The following is a 21,486-nucleotide window of genomic DNA, read 5'->3' as shown; positions in this document are numbered from 1 at the left end:
CATCTAACAGCTCCAAACCAATCGAGAGCTCTTGCTTTTAATCAAATGGCATAATGGCTATGAAAGGGCTTATGAAAATAAAAGCGTAACTGAAGGAAGTTATTATTAATACCATCAACAAAGCAACGTGAGGGAGTGGGGAAGAGGTTGGAGAAGGGCCTCTGTAGCATGACAAAGCAGCTGAAGGAGGGAGCTCGGAGGGAGCCTGTGGTGCTTAGACAGCAGCTGGAGAGAATGTTGACATCCTCAAGAGACCATGAGGAGAATAAATGTGGCAAGTGGGGAAAAGAACGACTTCCCTACCCGAGCAAGCCTAGATCACCATGTCTACTGTTTGCACACACACCTCAGACCTGCAACAGGACACCCTCTGGTTCCCTGGGAGGAGCATTTTTGTACTGGAAGGCATAGAGATGCAGTTCTGAAAATGTTTCCAGAGAAGCCCTCACTAAATAATGGTGAAAAACAAAGTGTGAAGGCCAGGAAGGGGAAGCCAGGCACTCAGGCAGGCGTAAATGTAAAGAGAGTCGGAGCTGAAGTTTCTTACTGCAGCCCAGACTGGCAGATGGAGACTGGAGAGGGAGAGCCGGAGGCCAGGGGTGGCCTGGCCAGTTCTGGGCAATCCATGGCCTCCTACCTGCCAGGTGAGAGCAAGTAATGAGCCCTGGCACCCTCCCAGAGGGCAGAACCTCGTAATAATTACCTTCCCAGGCCCAGTGCCTGGCTATCTCAAACCACAAGGCCACCCCTGCCCTCTGGTCTGTGAAAGTCTCACTCCATGGCCCTGAACCCAGTGCAGCCCCATGAGCCCGGCTCAGGAAAGGGAGCTCAGAGAGCAGTGCAAACAAGGAGGCAGCCGTCCCAAGAGCAGGCGGGCTGGGAGCACTCACCCACGATCTCATTCTCCTCTAGATTGATGGTCTCCAAAGCAGGCAACAAGGTGAGCTGCTCAGGGAAGTCATGGAACTGGTTCCGGGACAGGTCTATGGCCTTGAGGTGCTGCAGGGTGCTGACCTCATTGGGGAGGCGGTGTAGGAAGTTCCCTTCCAGGCGGAGCTCTGCCACATGGAGGAGGAAGAAGAGCAAGGGTGAGAAGGGGAGCAAGCTGGAGACCACAGGTGCTGCAGTTCTCACCTCTGCAGGGGCCAGGAAGGCCAGAAAGTCCCCAAACAGTAGATTCATATGTATGCAAGAGGAAGAGTAACTCCCACCATAGCCTGGCCATCACTCCTGCCCGGGGGCACCTGTTTTTGACTTGACACAGTCTGGACCTAGACACATGGTCAAGCCTCAACTCTAGGTCTTGATGGGACAGATAGGGATGGGCAGCCCCTGGGCTCCCCAGCCCCACAGCCCATCTGAGGAACACTTCTGAGGACAACTGTTCTTTCTGTGTCCCTGAACCTGCTCCCCTGCTCAGCCACAACTGGCCCACAGCTGGCTCTAGGCTACAGCCACTGCCCCTTTGGCCCCCCAAGCTCCCTTCCCTGACAAAGCTCACACACAGATAAGAGTGGGCTCCATGCTTAGAATGACCACTTCAAAAGCTGACCAACAACCTGAGCACTGCTGGTGGAGAAGAGCCCCAGGGTGCCCCTCTTTTGGGAACCTGGCCTAGGCAGTGCTGAGAGGTGTGGGTGTAGCACTTTAAAGCTAAAGTGCTGTGTTCTGCAAACAGATACTGGAGTGCCCACAGAAAAAGCATGAGGGGCAGAAACCAAGAGTTAATGATGCAGGGCTTAGGGAGACCTCACTGTACCACTTACAAGTCATTCATTCAGATGGTTAATGAACCCCAGCAGGTCCTGGTCTCCTCATCTGTAGAAAGAAACTAATAATACCTGTTTCACAGAGCTGCTATGGGGTTAACACAGCAAAGCACTTGGCTGGGTGCCTGTACAGAGGAGACGTTCACACACACTGCTTTTCCTACAGCACAGGGCTGTTGAGAAGATTAAATGTGAGAAGTGCCCAGCATAAGTTGACATACATGCAGCAAGTACACCATAAACATCAGGGAGCAGGCAGAGAAGCTGGCTGGCAGCAGATCGGGGTGGGGGAGTGGTCAGACACAGAATTTCCATGGGAGCTCAGGGCCTCGGTTTCTGCTGGTTGCCCAGTCCCCAGGCACATATGACCCACAGTGAACCCCTCCTTCATTACATGGCCCAAGCGAGCTTCCCCACCTCGTCTGAGTTAGAGAAGTGAGGTTCAGAAAGGCCAGGGGATCTCAGGTCTTCTCCCAGGGTCTCCCAGGCTCTGAGGGCCTCAAACTCGGGCTGGAATGGTCTGTGTTGCCATCTCAAAAGCCTTAATTATTTTATCCTGGAGTCTACTGTGTAAGCAGCCATGGAGTCTCAGCTCACATGTGGTCTAGCCTTCTACTGCCTCCCCAGGATAGGTCCTTAGCAGTCTGCTCTCCTGCCCTCTATACCCCAGGACATGTCAGCCTTTCCCACTATCCCCCTGCTCTGAAACTACTACAGCCCTCCACCCCAACAGGGTTCCAGGCACAGGGCGGGCTAGCCAGGCATGTATTCCTGTGTATCTGGCATGGAGCACGGGGGCAGCGATCTCCCTTATAGGGTTGCTGAGAGCCCTAAAGTGTATCTGGTGGGTGGCAGCTGGAGACTGGCTTTGGCAGGAGGGATCTCTCACCCACTCCTGATCCAGGTATTAAGCACAGCCTGAGGCCAAGATTTCAAAATCCTTGGGCTGCCAGGCTGAACCTCCCTGATGCCATCCTTGGCCAAGGTGAGGTGTGGCTGTCCAAGATGTGGTGGGAGGTGTCGGGCAGAGGGGACATGTGCGTGTCTGCCTTGTGGGTGCAGGGCCCTGGGTGCTTATGAGAATGTGCCACCTTCCCCAATCTGGCTTGAGTGTGTCCTATTGGCCCACTTGCCCTCTGGAAACAAGCCCAGGATATGAGCAGTATAATTTCAAGATTCCACATATGACTTACATATTCTGATATTTGTACTTTAAAGTACCACTGTGCAATGTAAAGATAAAGGGTCAAATTTGCACTAATCATTTAAAATTCCATTTTCCTTTACTTAGCTATAGCAAATGGACATTACAAATGCTGAGAGAGAGGCCACAGAAGAGAGGAAGTTAGCATTCCACATACTGAAAAGCACTTTTCTCCTGTTCTGTGCACTAGGGCCTCCGTGACTTTTTTTTTTTTTTTTTTTGCATTGGGCCCCCATCAATACGTAGCTAGCCCTGGCCCTTGCTTTGGACTCTATGATGCAGCCCTGGGCTGTGGGAGAGGAGCCACGGTGAAACTCCAACAGCCTCCTCACTTAGGGTTCCACGGTGTGGGTAGAATTGGCCTGAAGACACTGTACCTCCATACCCGTTTGCCAGCCACATGGCAGGTCCCCAAGCCCCCAGGCTGGGACTCCGATGGATGGGAACTGTTCCTGATTCATCTTTGTTCTCTACCTCCAGCCCCCTGAAGGGCACTTGTGGTCACTCAGCAAACACTTGATGAATGAAGACTCTTCTTCCCACCCCCCACCCCTATCCTCAAGAGGCAAACAGACAATGCAGGGGGCTTGACCTACTCCTCATTTTCCCATCTTCAGGGACATGCTGAACCCACAGCTCTTTCGGCAGAACTAGTGCTTGCCCCACACACAGTCAGGGACCCACCAGTAGCCAGGTTCTTAGGTGGCCATGTCTTAATCCAGAAAACATCCCAATCCAGGTCACTGTTACAAGGTCATTGGGAGGGATGCTGGAAAACATCTAGTCCAGAGCTTCCTACCCATTTGTCAGACATGTTTCCTCAAATACTCCGTGCATGCTGCTACCCCGGGGTCTTTGCACCTGCAGTTCCTTCTTTTTTTTTTTTTTTTTAAAGATTTATTTATTTATATAAGAACCGGGTACAGGCCAGATGTGCAGAAGGATGAGAGGATTCACCAGAGACAGAGCAGGGAACAGAACAGGCAGACTGACAAAATACACTGCACAGGGGAGCAGCGGGCGTGACAGGAGAGGTCTGCTGTGCCATGTGGGATTCTCACCGGCAGACTGGGATCCAACCCGCACTGTAGAGGCTGCGGACCGCTTCACAGTGTGGTGCTCAACCACCTGTGCCACCAGGGAGGCCCTGCAGTTCCTTCTTTCTGGAACATTCCTTATCAATATATTGCAGGCTTGGTGACTTCACATCATTTCTGTCTTTGCTCAAATATCACTCTATCTAAACCAGCATCCTCTCCCATCAGTTTCTGTTTTCCTGCAATGGTTACCTTCACAGCATCCCTCATTACCTAATACATCAATTTACATCCACTCCATCCTCCACTGGTGCCCCCCTCATAACCAAAAATGCACGAGGGTGGAACTTAACCTGTGGTAGAAAAGTGCCCACAATAGGGCTGGGTACACAGAAAGTACTCAATAAATATGTGTTGAATACACAAATAAATGAATAAATGAATTTGAGTATCACGCCCCATCCCCCCAGTTTTGCTAAATTTCTGTTCTATATGTGCCATGTTTTACCTTAAATAGGCTTGTTCTTTTTCACTTTCATAAAAAGGAAAAAAATGCTATTGCTTTCATAAAAATGTTATTCAATTCTCACTGGATCCTATTGCTAGATGAAGACTGGGCCTCACACAGATTTACACGGGGGCAGGTTTGGAGGGCACATTCCAGGCAGGGATGGAGTTGGTGCTGGGCTAGCCAGGACCACTCAGGGGCAGCTGGCTCCAAGTCTCTTGGAAGTCACTTTTCTGGAATGGACATTTGTTCTTAGCTGAGACCATGGCCCAATTTTCCTGGTTGTTCATTTACTATTTATGTGTTTCTCCAAGTCCTCGTTTTCTACAGGAACGAGTTCTGGGTGGTCTGCCTGCCATGGCATCTCCAAATCCTCACTTCATAGCCCAGCCCCCACCAGTGGAACCCGTAATGGACCACTTAGAGCATGACCCTGGCCTCCACAGGACAGCAGCTGGTGGCCAGAGGGCATTTTCAAGAGCATTTGCCAAGCACGCCAGCAGGTGCTCGTTGGTGTCATGGCAGGGAGGTGGCTGGTGGCCTCCCCTGTCCCAGCTGTGTCCAGGTTTGTTCTCATTGTCATGGTCAGGCCCCCTAGCCTGCCTGTACCACCTTGGGAAGTCTTCCTCAGCGCACTCCCGAGCCCTCCACCCTTCCTTCCTGGAACCCTGCATTCCCCTGGCAGATCCCGTCTGCTGGGTAACACCAATGAGCCCCATGTGGGCAGGGGAGATTGCCCAGCACCCATGGATTGTGATGAGATACTGTACAGTGAGGGTGACAAACCCAGGCTCTGAAGCCTGGTGTCTCCAGTTCAAATTCAGATTCTGCCACTTTCTAAAATTGTTTATCTTTGCCTCAGTTTCTTTTGTAAAATGCAAACAGTACCTGACCCTTTCTATAAGGTTGTGGTGGCTTTTAATGAATACATGAAAAAGGCTTTGACTAGCACTAGGCACATAACAATAAGTGTGTTAAGTATGTCAGACAGATAGGAGGATAGATAGATGGATGGCAGGCAAGGGGATCCATACAGCAAAACCTACAGGGCACCTGGTAAATGCAAAGAATCCAGTGAGCACTGAGTTACCTACTAGACTTGTATTTCTAACTGCCCAAATTTAAGCCTGAGCCTGCAGATCATCCTTTGCTGCTTCAGAAAACCCTTGAGGATCCAGAGGCCTTTGGGGATCAGGTGTTTGGAGTAATATCACTGACACACAGCATTGTAGGGTCTCACAAGATGCTGACCCAGTTTCTCCATACCACAGGGCCACACCCAGACGGGGGGCAGGGACAACCAGGGTAACTGCTGCAGGGAGGGAGAGAATCTCTCCTCTCTCAGGTTTTTTAGTCCCAATTAATGATGTGTTCACTATTGTTATTTTTTTAAAAGGTCAAAAGGTGCCAACTTTTCATTATAAAATAAATAAATCACAGGATGTCATGTACATAGAGACTATACCGTTGTGAGTTGCGTAGCAATGGATGCAAGTGTGACCCCAGTCCCTATAGACAGCCGAGGTGTGCAGGTTTGTGTGGCTACGCTCTACGACCTTCACACAGTTGAATGGGCGCAGGTAGTTAGTTAGTATGGTGGAGGGGAGACGGGGAGCGAGGCCCAAGCTCAGGTGTCCTAAGCACATTTATCAAACTGAGTAAGGAACAATCAGCTGAGGTCAGAGTACCCCCAGCCCAGTAAAAATCGAATGTTCCTAACACCAACACAATAACACAATGCCAAAGCAACAGACCAAAGCTCATTTTGGGAAAGCAGACCAGGTAACCTGGGAGACTCAGTGGGCCTCAGTAACCTAGGAGACCCCACAGGCCCCAACCAATCAGCAAGAGAAACAACACAGTCACCCAACAGCCAAATCCCCACTCCTCGCCCACTATACCCATATAAACACCTGCTTCTTGCCCTCGCAGTGGCTATCCTCTCTGTTGAGAGTTTTTCCCTGTATTTCTTCTTTTTTTAATTAATTAATTTTTTATTTATTTATACAAGCACTGGGTACAGTCAGAAGTGCGGGAGGGTGAGAGAATTTACCAGAGCCAGAGAGGGGAACAGAACAGGCAGACTGATGAAACACACTGCTGAGGGGAGCAGCGGAGGCAGCAGGAGAGGTCTGCGCGCCATGCGGGACCCTCGCCGGCGGCCAGGGATCGAACCAGCGCTGCAGAGGCTGTGGGCAGCTTCCTAGGCCAGCGCTCAACTGCTGCGCCACCAGGGGAGATCTGAGGACTTCTTTCTTGGTATTCTGGGAAAGCATGTCAGTGATTGGGACGATGATCCAGACCCAGGGGAGCAGCCAGCCTTCAGAGGCAAGTGGCCCCAAAACATTAGGAGACGGTGGGGTCAAAATGCATTTTATTCCCCCTCTTCTTACTTTGCTTTGACCCACTGGTTTTACTTTTGTTTAGCTGATGGTGCTTAGTGATTGAAGGTACACACAAAAAGGGTAATTAAGGGCTTATGGTGGACCTCCCTGATGGCGCAGGTGGTTTAGCGAAGCGCTGTGAAGCTGTCCGCAGCCTCTGCAGCGCGGGTTTGATCCCGGCCAGCCGGGGAGAAACCCACATGGCGCAGCAGACCTCTTCTGTCTCGCCTGCTGCTCCCCTCAGCAGTGTATTTCATCAGTCTGCCCGTTCTGGTCCCCGCTCTGTCTCTGGTGAATCCTCTCACCCTCCTGCGCATCTGGCCTGTACCCCAGTTCTTGTATAAATAAATCAAAAAAACCCTTAAAATAAAACAACAACAAATTCACTACTCTCTCCTTCCACAGCTATTTCTCTGACACAGACACAGGTAGGTCACACCTTTCTGCCCACGTATGTGATTTGTTTCTATCAATGCAAGATGAGAAGAGTTGCTGAGGGGAAGCACAGAGAGCTAACGTGCTCTGCCACACTTTATTTTCTTTCTAGCACAGTGACCAACAACATTTGTGTGGCTGCCTCACCAGCCTGGATCCTTGAGACAATGAGGAGAAACATGATAAACACATGTCATGAGTTAGACATAGACTTCTGCTTTTGGTTGCTGAGATTTGGGATTATTTGCAAGAGTGGCCTATTTTGACCAATGTGATGTATTTAACCTTAAATATATTTTCTTCTTAAAAAAGCAGTATATTCTCATTGTAAAAAATGCAAACATTACAAAAATATGGAACATAGAAAAATGAAAACCTCACATATTTCCACCCCTGGAAAGAACCAATGTTGCTTGGTATACATTCTTGCATGATTTTCTACGTATGTACATTCAGAAATAAAAACAAACAGGATAGATAGATAGGTATTGTTTTTAAAAATAAAAATGGAATCACGGATTATATATACTCTTTTGAGACCCGCTATTTGCACTCGGCAGATTGTAAGCAACTTTTCCAGTCATTGCTCAGTGTATCTTCCCCTGGAGATCATCGCTCTAAGGATTAAGTAAGTTGCGCACAAAATCATGCCATTGCCCCAGTTTCACATTCCCTAGGGAAAACTGCTCTGTGAAATCCAATTTTTCTTTAGTGGCAGGTTCTGAGGAAGGCTCAGCTGCAAGGAAGGGTGGCAGCCTCTCCCCTAGTTCAGAAACTCTTCTGAGAAGCAAAATGCACCAAGAGAGTAGTAACTGAGCAGACAGGACCTGCCCCTTTGGGGTTCAGCTCCTTAACTGCATTAGGGTAATCAAAGGGGCTACACTGAAAGCTTTCCACTTGTAAGCTTCAAAAGGGGCTCAGCTGTGCTCTGAAGAAGGCGTGTCAGCCCACTTTAGTGAATCAGGCTCCTGCTGCTTGAGAGGGTATTTAAGTCTAGGCTTGAGTGAGAGGGAGGGGGTTTCCAGGAAAGAGCTCTTCTGCAGATATCGAAAGTTAGTACAGTGCCTGTGGGGCTTACAAGTAATAATGATAGCTAACATCTAGGGAACACCATGACATTCTGAGTATTTGTTTTAAAGGTTTACTCACAACCATCATTTAAGTTTTATTATAACCTGTTACTCCCAATTGACAGAGAGATGAAATAACTTGTCCCAGGGTCACCCAAACCCCAGCCTCTTCTTTAGATACTTGACTTTCCTCACTCAATCCCCAAAGCATGGCTTTAACACCAGTCAACCTCCCCAAGAGAAAGGGGCCATCCCAGCACCCTATTTTTTCCAGTTGTATGTCCCTAATTCATGCATAACCTGTTCTCAGAGTAGATACTCAGCAAATCCTTGTTTCTTTAGTTGTAAATGAAAAAAGGGAGGAAACCAGGACTACCTGGCTCTGGCCTAACTCACCATGTGTTCTTGAGGCATCCTCTCTCTGGATGCTCATGACAAGGTCCTCCCTCCCCATCTACAGCAGGACAGTGAGGATGAGTGGAGAGTGCTGTGGAGGGCAGGGCATGTTGCAAAATACAGTTATTTACTATGCACAGTCTAAGTACACACTCAGTCCTGTACTTGAATGCAAAAAAGGATAATCTTTGAGAAGCAAAAGCATTTGATAAATGGAACTATTTTCCATTTAGAAGGTCCATGAGACTTAATACTTGGATTATGGAATGTTGTATGGAAACAAAATTGAAAGGTGACTTCAAAGGCAGGCATCGAGAGGGAAAATAAAAGAAGATGTGGATGCAGCTGTGACACCTGACTTTCTGGAAAGTGAGACACCATGATACCAACCAACACAGCCTTCACTCACTCAGTCTACATATTACTCAGCACTTACCATGGGCAGGCACTAGGAAACCTCCCCCAACAAGCTGGCACACTAATGGCAGGAGAAAGTAATAAATAAGAAAATAATGAGACTATTCCAGATTACTAGGAAGGTATCTAAAGCCATAGAGAACAATGAGAAGGAATGAGTTGTGCAAACAACCCAGGGGCTAGCTATCAGAGGAAATAAAAGTGTAAAAAAATTCAGGGCCTCCCTGGTGGCACAGGGGTTAAGCACAGCACAGCACAGCACTGTGAAGCTATCAGCAGCCTCTGCAGCACGAGTTCAATCCCTAGCTGGACAGGAAGCTACCCACATGGTGCAGCAGACCTCTCCTGTCTCGCCCACTGCTCCCCTCTGCAGTGCATTTTAAGCAGTCTGCCTGCTCTGTTCCCCACTCTGTCTCTGGTAAATCCTCTCACCCCCTGCACCTCTGGCCTGTACCCCAGTTCTTGTGTGCATAAATAAATAAATCTTTAAAAAAAAAGAGAGAATTCAGCACATCTACTGTGCCTGGAGTAGGGAGTCAAAAAGGAAAAGTGGTAAAGATGAGGCTGAATCCAGGTTATGCAGGGCTCTGGGGACCTTGCAAAAGTTGTGGATTTACTCTGAGACAGGAAGTCAAGGAAAGCATCTTGAGGATGAGTGTGATTCACCTAGGAAGTTGTATGCTGATCTTATGACCTTGGAACATGCCAAATTATTATTTGTAGGATAGCTGTGTGTGCGTGTTTGTTCCTTTTAAGACTCCTTGGGGTTTTTTATGTAGACAATCAAGTCACCTATAAATAGGGACAGTTTTTTTAAAAAAAGATTTATTTATTTATGTATACAAGAACTGGGGTACAGGCCAGAGGTGTGGAGGGGTGAGAGGATTCACCAGAGACAGAGTGGGGAACAAAACAGGCAGATCGACTGAAATACACTGCTGAGGGGAGTAGTGGGCAAGACAGGAGAGGTCTGCTGTGCCATGTGGGTAGCTCCCTGGCCGTGGATTGAACTCGTGCTGCAGTAGCTGCAGATACCTTCATAGACTGTGTCTTAACTCCTTGCGCCGCCAGGGAGGCCCAGGGACAGTTTTATTTCTTCAATTCCAGGCTGTATACATTTTATTTCTTGTTCTTGTCTTATTGCAGTGTTTAGAATTTCTAGGATGAGAACTAACATCCCTCCTTGATTTCCAATCTTAGGTGGAAAACATTTCATTGTTAAGTCTGATTATACTGTGGGATTTTTGCAGTGATTTTTACCAACTTGACTTGCTGGATTCCTAGTGTTTTTTGTTTTTTTTTTTTAAATCATAAATAGGTGTTAGAGTTTGTCAAATGCTTTTTCTTTGTCACCAGATATAACTGTGTGACTCTTCTTCTTTAGCCTTTTGACAAAATGGATTACACTGACTGATTTTCAAATGTTGAACCAGTCTTGCACATCTAGAAAAATTGATACCACTTGGTTATGGCATATAATTCTTTTGGTACATTGCTGAATTTAATTGCCAATATTTTTCTGCTAGTTTTTGTGCCTTAGTTCATAAAAGAAACAACAAATAATGGTCTGAAATTTTCTTTCTTTCCTTTTTTAATTGTCTTTATCTGGATATGAAATTTAAATGCTGGCTTTGTAGCCTGGCTTAGAAAGTATGTCCTTATATTTTCTGGAAGAAACTATGTAAAACTGATGTTAATTCTGGCTTAAAAGTTTGACAGAATTCTCTAGTGAAATCATCTGGGCCTAAAACTCTCTTTTTGGGAATCTTTGTATTTATTACTTTAATGGTTACTGAACTATTCAGTTTATCTATTTCATCATGGTTGAATTTTGGAAGATTGTTTTTTCAAGGAACTGTTCCATTTATCCAAGTAGTCAAGTGGATGTGTTCAAAGTTGTTCATAACAGATTCTAGAGGTTCTGAATAGGAATCAAATCCTGGAGATATTTCTAAGTCCCCTCAGTGGAGAGAAAAGAAAGTTAACTCCCTGAGATTGATGCCCCCAAATGTTAAAGTATCAATCTTGCTTAACTCTCTGGACTTTATATCTCCCCAGCAAACATTTAAGGTTTTCTCTGCTGTTTTCACTTCAGAGGAAGAACAAAAGTGTGACCAATAGCCCCACTTACCTGATCAGTTGGTGTATGTAGCCTCCAGCTAAACGGAGTCACAACAGCGTCTAACCTTGCTTCTCATCACTGGGATCACAATACATTCCTTCTCACTGCTGGGATCACAAGGCCCAGGCCTCAGGCCCTCCTTTCGCACAGAGGGCTGAGGTCCTCTGGTCACAGGAGACTACATTAGGGGAGCTTCAGATGCTTCTTTCTGCTCTCTTATGCCGGGGTTCAGAATTGAACAACCTGGCCTCCCAAGATGACCAGGGACCATGGTAGAAGACCCTACTCTATTCTGCTCACAAGGCTTTCTCCAGCCCATCATGACATCCCTTTATATATTATCCCTACTGAATATGGTTTCCGGTGTCTATTAAGTGGATCTCTCTTTCCCCAAGTGCCTCTTATTACTTCCGCATCATCTTTATCTTGGACAACTGCCAAAGCTGACTCGCAGACCTAAGATTGACCTCAGCGGAGAGAGGAGGACTATTGATTGTGCTGAGGGACAGACCAAGTTGGCCTGCAATAATTATGCAGCTGGGCAGGGAGAGAATCTGGCAGTTCCAAAAATACCTGCCCACTGAGGATTAATCAAGCACCTCGACTGCAATCATTGCCCCTGCCTGCCACTGTCCCTGTACCTCTCCTATAGGACATAGTAAGAGTGAGGTAATAAATATCTTCCAAATGGCCCATGCTTAGCACTAAGGAAGCTTCACCCAAAGTCACACAAGTCTGATGCCCACAGAGAACAGAAAAGTAAGGTTCCTACCCACTTCTTGGGTAGACAGAAGGAAGAGGTGAGAAAACTTTGCAACTCAGTGTGGGACAGACTAAAATGAAGTGTGAAACATTCTGCCCCACGAAAAGAATAAGGCATCTCTCATCATATTGACATAGACCAATTTCTAAAGAAGATCACTAATTTAACAAAGCAGGTTATAAAACAGCGCCCTTAGCAGTTTAGAAAGGAGCTCTGGATCTGGACCCACAGTCTCTACCACATTCTTTCTCACTGTATGATCTCAGGCAAGTTTCTTATGATCTCTCTGCCTCAGTTTCCTCATCTACAACAAAGACATGATAAATGCTGACTTCACAGAGTTGTACAGATTTAAATAGATTTGGACTTGTAAAATTATAAAACACCACCATTTGCCTGACCATGGTGGTATACTGCAAATCCTGTTCACACTAAGTATATTAATGTTCATACTGGCACAGACTATTTCTTAAACTGGCAAGAGTGCTTGCTTCTGGGCAGGGGAACTGGACACCTGGGGAAATAAGAGTAAGAGGGAGATTTATGTTTTACTATTTTTTTTTTTTTTTTACATTTTAAAAGGGCAGGTTTATTAGGAAAAGGAGGGGAAAAAAGAGAAGTACCTGCATAGTCACAGGTGAGCAGGAGAGCTGCTTATTTTTCGCTAACACCCCTTCTGAGTCTTAAAATATTAAACTGTAGGTATCTATTTCCTATATAAAAAATAGGGGTGTATTTTTCAAATGAAGCCTTAGAAGTTTACAGGTAGAGAAATTCTTAGGCAGCGGGTAAGCAGGGTGGATGGGGGGCAGGGATGGGAACTTGTCTAAATTTCAGAACCCGGGCCTCCCTGGTGGCGCAGGGGTTAAAGTCTCAGTCCTGAGTGTGTAGCGAGGCCAGCAGGGTCGATATTCTGTTTTTGAGGCAGGAATGCCTCTCCAGGCTGCCCCCAATTCCCCTCCAAGGGGAATTTATTTAATCCTGTCACTTTCTCAAAAAGGGATCTATAGTTTGGTCTATAAGAATATATAAGTAAGGGCAACAAATAGCATATGACACGTATATACTTTCTGGGAAGTAATTTACTTTGCCCATATCAGAATGAGAAAATGGAAGCTCAAAGTGGTTCAGTATTTATTCCAAGGTCATACAGCTTGGGAAGGCCAAGGTCAGGTTTTCAGACCCCGGCATAAAATGATTTCCTCATAGTCCCTACCACAGTACCTAGCAAATGGTAGATACTCAAGTGCTGAGCACATAGGAATGATAAAACTGCCATCCTTCGGTGTTTCAGCTAATAAACTAAGAAAGCTACTCTGAAGACTATTTCCCCAGACAGCCCAGCAATTTTTCTCATCCCTGTGCCTTTGTCAATGAGACTTTGCTGCGGCTCCTATCAGGAGCAGAGTATAGCTCCCAGCTCTGGAATCTGAGCTGGCTGTGAGACCACTTAGACCAACAGAATGCAGCCGAAGTGACTGACCTTCCAAGACCTCCAAGCACAGGCATTAAGCACCACTCTGCACCACCACTCCTTCCTCTTGGAATCCAGCTGTGAAGTCCAAGCACATTGGAGGGCACGTGGAACAAGGCTATAAGGAGGAGGGACCTCCCTCCGCAGTGAGGTGACCTCTGTTTTCACTAGGAGGAGCAGATGAACAACCCACAGCGACCAGACACCTCCCAGAGCTGGAGGAAATAACACATTGTTATTGAAAACCAGTAAGTCTTAGGGCAGCCTCTTATGCAATAATAGAGAAATAGAACAGCTTTCTGTTACTGAGGAGCCCCGTGGAGCACACACTCTTGCTTGGATGTTCTGAGGAGAGTTCATCTCCTCTTGCCAGGCTGAGCTGGAGAAGAAAGTGGGTCTCAGGTTCTGTCCCACTGAGGACAATTCAACTCCATTTGCACTCCTCTACCCAAACCACCACAATGAGGGAGCAGCTTCTGGAATGGTTTGAACGAAGCATGCTGAATAATTTTGAGCTCTACCAGGACATGCAGGGTCAAATGCTAGGAGGAGCTGAGGGTTTACCAGCTCCAAAGTGAGGTCGGGTGGGAGGGCAAGAAAGTAAGCAAGGCGGGACATCGAAGCAGGAAACCTCAATTCACCTGGTGTGCATTAGTTTCCTGCTGCTCTGCAGGAAAAATTACTATAAACTTAGTAGCTTAAAACAAATTTATCCTCTTACACTTCTGGAGATCAGAAGACCCAAATGGGTCTTAAAGATGTGGAGGTTCTAAGGGAAAATCCACTCGACCTTTCCAACTTCTAAAGCCTGCCCACATTCCTTAGCTTGTGGGCACATAACTCCAACCTCAGGTTCCGCCCTCACAACTCCTTCTCTGCCCCTGGCCGTCTGTGTTTTTATAAAGACCCGGTGATGGCATCTGCCCCACTCACCAGGTGCTCTCCATCTCAAGGTCCTTAACTTAATCATACCTGCAAAGTCCTTTTACTACCCATAAGGTAACAAAGTCACAGGTTCCAGGAATTAAGACATGGGCATTTTGACAGGTGGTGGTGGTGAGAGGGATTATTCTGCTGGTCATGGGGTGCAAAGTTATTAATTCACCCTCTCAAAACATATTTTTGAATACCAGCTATGTGCCAGGTACCGTGTTATGGAGTATAGGGGGAGCGGCTGCTGCCAGGGCTATGCATAGCTTAACTCATTCAATCTTCACAAGGATCCTATGAGATAGACGCTTACCAGTTTTATTCCACTGTGTTAAGGGGAACACTGAGGCCCAGAGCAAGTAAACAAGCTGCCATGGCTGCCAAGCTAGTAAGTGGCAGAGAGCATCAGTCAGCTCCCAGCCAGGAACAGATGTCACATCCAAATTAGGATGATCCAAAGAGGGTTAATTTCAACAAACCATTTACAAAGATATGGGAGGCTGTAGGGGAACCTCAAGGGATAGTGCAGTAACCCAGCAGCAGGGAGCTATTAGCACCCAAAGGAAACCTGGAAGGCAAGGGTTGTGTAGAGGCTGCCTGCAGAGGAAAAGTTCCCCTGCCAGGGGGACAAATTCATGGATATTATTCTCCTCTCTTCCCCCATCTCTGGCTGGGGAGCTGTGGAACCAGGATGGGCACTGAGCAGGATCTGTATAATCCTAGCAGACTGGGTAAAGGAGGAGTCCTGGAGCCCTCAGTGGCTTTCTCAGGCTTTCATTGAGCTTTACATGTGATGTGGCAAACAAGTACACGGCAGGCAGAGGTGCAGGGGGGTGGGGGGGTGCCAGGAGACCAGGAGGCCTCCAAGCCCCCAGCAAGTCTTCACTCTGGGGTGAAGAGCTTCTCTGGCTTCTTTCTCCCCTTCTTTCTCCTGCTGCTGCTTCTGTCAGTGACTATCTCAATACTCCTCCATGGCCCATAGAAGTAAACAACACAACAATGTTACAACTGCAGGTGCCCCATCAGGCAGGGCAATCCTAATGGTGGGAGGGCAGAAAAGCCTGAAAATCATTTACCCTATAGGAGCCCATTGACCACCCCCAACCACAGCCAGAAGGTGTGAGTTAGGACCAGCATGGGTCTAGAACTGGGCCCGAGCTTGGTGTCAGTGCTTTGACCACCAAGTGGCCCAGTCTCTCATGTCTCAGATCCTGGTTCAGCCCGACCACAGGGTGGGCAGCTCATTACCTCCTGGTGGGTCCCGGGCTCAGGGTGACTTCCATGCTTAATGACGTTTCAGTGTAGCCAACAGCTTTAAAACACTCATGCCCAATGGCCTCAGCGTCCCTGGGATTCTATCCTAAGGATGCTGAAGTCAATGGCGCTTGGGTGCCTGACCGACACACTGCCCACAAGCATGCATACAGCTTGGCTTCTGCCCCACTAAGGTCAGTCAGCTAACCCCCTGGGTCAGATGCCCTCAGGACTGATGGTCAAACTGAAGGTCAAATAGAAGGTCAAATAGAAGGTCACAACCATATTGCTGCTTTGATATCAAGTAGGATATCTAGATGGGCAGTTCCCAGACCCCACTATTCCGGGGGTGAACTGTGCTGTGGGAATGGGCAAAGGCATGCCCAGGTAGGAGGACCTCTGCCTGGTCTAAAGACTCAGACTAAAACCAACATGAAGAAGCCAGCTGACCACTGCAAAGCTTCAACATCTGGCCTGCTTTCCCAGCAGGGTTCCAGAACACCCCTATTCTCCCTTCAATCACTAAGCACCATCAGCTAAACAAAAGTAAAACCAGCGGGTCAGGGCCTCCCCTGGTGGCGCAGGCAGTTGAGCGCCATGCTGTGAAGCTGTCCCCAGCCTCTGCATCCCCAGTTCGATCCCAGCCGGCCAGCAAGGGTCCCACATGGCGCAGCAGACCTCTCCTGCCGCCCACTGCTCCCCTCAGCAGTGTACTTCGTCAGTCTGCCTGTTCTGTTTCCCACTCTGTCTCTGGTGAATCCTCTCATCCTCCTGCGCATCTGGCCTGTACCCGTTCTTGCATAAATAAATAAATAAATCTTTAAAAAAAGAAAAAAAAAAAAAAAAACAGCGGGTCAAAGCAAAGTAAGAAGAGGGAGAATAAAATGCATTGTGACCCCACCGTCTCCTACTGTTTTGGGGCCACTTGCCTCTGAGGGCTGGCTGCTCCCCTGGGTCTGGATCATCGTCCCAATCACTGACATGCTTTCCCAGAATACCAGGAAAGAAGTCCTCTGGGGCCTTGACACACATTGCCCACTGGCACACCCCCTTCCTGGCCCCAAATTCTTCCCAAGACTCCAGGGCCATGGTCAGTGGCAGTTTTGAGGGCTGACCTGAGGATGAAGAATCAGCCACTTCTTTCTTGTCTGCCTGCTGAAGGCAGTTCCTTCAAACCAGCTCCCCCTTTCCCTCCTCCCGAATTCACCCCAGGCACCAAGCAGGTGGGTCCCCTTCCGAAGACTTGAGACCCAGGGTGAGAAGAGCGGAAATGAGGCACAGGCCCCAGCAGCTTCTTCTCAAGGTAAAAGAAAAGCCCTGTACGTCTTCTCACAGTCCTGAAGGTTGATGTAATGAGGAAAATTACCCTGCTTTCTCTGGCAGCAAACAAAGGATCTGCAGCTGCTGGAAGCCCTGAGGTGAAGACAACAGGCTATCAGGTAGCAGCCAGGGGCCCTTTGCAGACATGCCCCAGGGGGTTACTCTCCTGATGTCTCAGGAAGTGCTGGGCTCTGAGGACCACCCTGCCTCCCTGTGGTGGCTGTGGCTCTGGGAGGGCGCTTATCCTTCCCTGTCATCAGGTGCTGTGAGGATTAAATGAGATGACGCATGGGGACTGCTGGGAGGGCTTCACACCCCCGAGTGAATTTGCATAGCTGTGTTATCTTTTGCTTCTTCACGCCTACCATCTGATGCAGGTCAGAGAGTCCTGAGGATCCACCAATTTGAGTTGAAAGATGTGAGACTGAGGTACAGTCAGACAATATAAAGATAGAACTCTGACCCACAACCTGCCCAGGAAACCAACCGTTATCTACAGCCACCAGTACTGGAAGCTGGATTGCATAGGCCACGCCATCCCTACCCACAGTCCAGGAAGTCAAACTAAACCCCCGCAACAATCAGCCCCAAAGAGGCAGGGCCTGATTACTAACTGCCAGTGTCCCTAATGTGCCCCCCTTCCAAATCAAGGGCCACCAGAGAAAGCCAAACACATAGCCTTACCAGTCTCATCAGCTGCCCCTCAGTCAGTTGAGGCCCTGTAGCTTCTGTGCTTACTGGCCACCCTGAAGCCTTCCCTTATTACACAACAAAGCTTTCTCTCTGGCCTCCTTTGAGTCTGCCAATATAAGTGACAGTGGCTGCTTCCCAGCTAGAACAATTTGTAAATAAACAGCCTCCACCTGCTGGCATGTGAGTGGCCCTCACTTATTTCCGCAGAAGAAACACACACTCCTGGGCTCACAGGGCTCAGATAGACCTATTAAAAAGAGCTGAGTGCCGGCCTCCCCTGGTGGCACAACGATTGAGCGCTGAGTTGCAAAGCTGCCCACAGCCTCTGCAGCACCAGTTAGATCCCCGGCCACTGGCGAGGGTCCCACATGGCACAGCAGACCTCTCCTGCCGCCCGCTGCTCCCCTCAGCAGTGTACTTCGTCGGTCTGCCAGTTCTGTTCCCTGCTCTGGCTCTGGTGAATTCTCTCACCCTCCTACGCTTCTGACTATACCCAGTGCTTATATAAATAAATAAATAAATAAATCTTTAAAAAAAAAAAAAAAAAGCTGAGTGACTTGCATCAGGAGGAAGTGGGGAGACTGGGACACATGAGAGGAGGGGACAAGAGTCAGAGTTGGACACTGGACCCCACTCTCCATGAGGCCTGCCCGCCTTATGGACAATTTTATTTGTGTCATTGGTTTTCTCAGGCCTTGCTTTTTCCTTCCATAAAATGGGTGATGGACATCAAGGGGACGGAACCCTCTGAAGATGATCTAACTCTGAGGGACCAAGAATAGAAGACAGACCCAGGGTACCTGTATGTGACAACTGGGCTGGCGAGGTGTCAGCAGATGGCTCTCTTCCCCAGCACTGAGGTGGCCCATCTCTTCTGTCAGTCACACAACCGGGGACACCGGAAGGCTAAGCAGAGTCCAGCAAAGCCTGCTCAAGCCTCTCCTTCACACGCAAAAAGAGAGGGCTTTTCTAATTTGAAAGAGAAACCACAAAAAACGCTCGGCCCAGGGCCATCTCTGTAGCAGCTATCTCAGCTTCAGTCCCTATGGCCCCTGGTCACCAGCCCTCAGTCTGTTGCTGCTACAGAGCAGCCCTGATATGAAAACGGGTTGCCTGGCTGTGGGTCCTCACCCATGCACTTAAAAGGGACTTATTAATACTTCACTACAGGCACACACAAAAGGCTAATAAAAGGTTTATTTACAAGGAAGGGGGAAATGAGGAAATGTACAGCTCAGGGGGAAAAGTGGGAAATAAAGTCTTTAATGTGTCCTACCCGATCCGCCAACCTGGAAACCCGAAGGCACTCTGAGAGCTGGACAAGCGCTGTGAGCTGGCGGAGAGCCAAAAAAAGGGACACCCCCACCCCAAAGCCCATGTGTCTGGTTTTATACCAAACCTGGCTGCTTAACCCCACCCTTAGGTTCCAGCCACCTTCCCTTCGGTGGTGATGGGATTTGTCTTTCCCAATGTCCTGGTGGCTTTGGTCTGGAGTTGGGGTGGAGTCCACAAAGCCTGTATGGAATTAGCTTTAGGACATCCTTTTCCCCCTAACAATTCCCCCCTTTCACTTTTTGCCACCATTTCCATGGTGATGAAGATGGAATATATGACATCCTTTTCCCCCTAACACTGCCACCTCTGTGAAATTCAATTACTGGACACATCATGGCCTTCTCTTTCTAAGCCGAGGCAGCAAGGGGGAGCAAGAGCTATAAGCAACACAGGAGGGAGTTCAAATGCATCTTTTAACAGACTTCTGACTGGAAGGATATTAAGAGAAATAAATTTCCGAGGCTGAGGCACAAAACCAAGGGCTTCCAAGCTGCCTTTCTCTGACACTGGTCACCAGACCCCCTGCAAAGGGCCTAGAGAGTCATCTCACAAGGCACTACCAAATGGCCATGTCCTTGAAAGTCTTTGCTTCCAAACCACAGCTTCCTTGCCCATGCCACTCAGGGTAAGTTGATCTTTCTGGCAGTCCCAGCATTTTGTCCACGCCAGTATCACCGCAATCAGTGCCAACGATGACTCTTTTGAAATCATGGGCTCCTTCAAGGAGACACCTGGTCCACTGGCCTTTGTTTGTTTCCCATCCTCCAGAATAGGCAGGTGCTCACGTGAAGGTGGATAAAAGGAAAGCATGAATGAACTCTCCCCTGATGGTGTACTGCCCTAGCCCAGTCTAACTCTGCTATCCATCCTTTGTCTTTCTATCCTCCTCTGGAAAACAGATAGCCAATTTTAATTGACTAGTACAGCTCTGACTGACCCTTGAGCGAACCCCAAGTGGCCTGGAAAGGCAGACCTGGCTTCTGAGATGGAACATCTGGATATACGGCTCTGAGACCCCCAACAAGTCTCTGTCTCCCTCAGCTTCTCTCTCCATCCATGAAATGAGATGGCAGAGACAGCTCTAATATTTTATGGGAGATCCTCCCTACTAGTGGCCCTTGGACTAAATTATGTTTGCAAATATCTTTCGTGTTGGTAAAATTCACATAAAAATCGTTATTTCTAGCTTCTATTGAATAAAACAATCAGAACTATCCCATAACACACCTGATTGAAACTAAGCAGGTCATGTACCAGTTTGCCACAGTCCCCACCACTCCCTCTTGTCATATACCCAATCACTTGATACTTACATACTAGTCTTAGACATTTACACTTAAAACCCCTGAATTATGGTCTCAACTTTGTCTGCTGAGACTTAGAATGACCAGTATAAGTTTAACAGACACCTAGACCAGTTCCCACACCCAGACATTGTGATTTAATTGGTCTAGGGGTAGAGACAAGGCAAGAGTGTTTGTAGTAAATTTCCTTTGACTGTTCTCAATTCAGCCAGTATCAAGAAATGATGGTCCAAGGGGACTGCTGGCTTTGAGAACCAATCTGACCTTGCAAAGAAGCAGCCACCAGAAAAGGAAGGGCGGAAAAAGTAGAACAGGTTGAAAGTGCCCACAGGTGCCTCTGGGAACAAGTCTTGCTGTCTCCCCTCCTGCACACAACACAAACCACCCTCCAATCATAAGTACCTTTGCATTTTAGGCACATATTCAATGAGCTCACTCAGAAACAACTATAAAGACCAACCCCTCCTCCTTGGCCTTCTGTCTGCATCCAGCTATGGCTCTCCAGGTCCTGCCTGGAGCTCCCTCTGAGCCACCACAGATCCCTGTTTGCCAATTCATGCCTCCAGCTCCCCTCTGAGCTCTGTGCAACTTCCTCCTAGAAAGCCTAAAATCAGCTCTGAGATATGCTTGCTCAGGTCTCTCTGGTTCTATCAGCAGTTTCTGATTCAGTCGCTCTAAAAAGCTCTTAGACACTTTCATACCTTTAGGAAGTAGAGAATTTCAGAAGGTAAGAGTCATCTATCTGGCTCCTCCTGTGCCCTTCTCAATTCTCCAGCATTTCACATTCACACACCAAACACCCAGACTCCACCCCATGGGTTGCTGAGGGACAGTGGACCCTCACAGAAGGTCAGAGGGACTGCTCTCTGGAGAGGGGAGTGGGCACAGCAGAACCACTGCATCCTGCTCATCCCTCCCAAGAAACTATATCGAGAGAATCTACACTACCCACCCGCTGGCCTCCCATCCATCTCCCTGGCACACACCCTCATCCTCTTACTCTGTGTGTGTCCTGCAGAGAAAACACCAACAACCTTGGCATCTGTCACTCCTGACCTGAGAAAGTAATTC

General features: G+C 48.0%; 1 protein-coding gene across 4 annotated transcripts in view; it reads right to left on the bottom strand.

Moving 5' to 3' along the window:
* The window catches only part of LRRC20 (leucine rich repeat containing 20), a gene marked incomplete at its 3' end in the record, with an annotated part of 76,406 nt that overhangs the window by 21,777 nt on the left and 33,143 nt on the right, over positions 1-21,486 (bottom strand). For 3 of the 4 annotated variants that reach the window (XM_084246283.1, XM_084246284.1, XM_084246285.1), the window contains one exon: positions 891-1,058. The exons of the other annotated variant lie outside the window; for it this stretch is intronic. In XM_084246283.1, coding sequence (XP_084102409.1) covers positions 891-1,058 — 168 coding nt within the window. The remainder of the gene's footprint in view (positions 1-890; positions 1,059-21,486) is intronic. 4 annotated transcript variants of the gene reach the window in all.

This window comes from Talpa europaea (assembly GCF_964194135.1).
Source record: "Talpa europaea genome assembly, chromosome: 10".
Lineage (NCBI taxonomy): Eukaryota > Metazoa > Chordata > Mammalia > Eulipotyphla > Talpidae > Talpa > Talpa europaea.
Note: the sequence above shows the minus strand (reverse complement) of the source record. Positions and strands in the feature narration are given on the sequence as shown.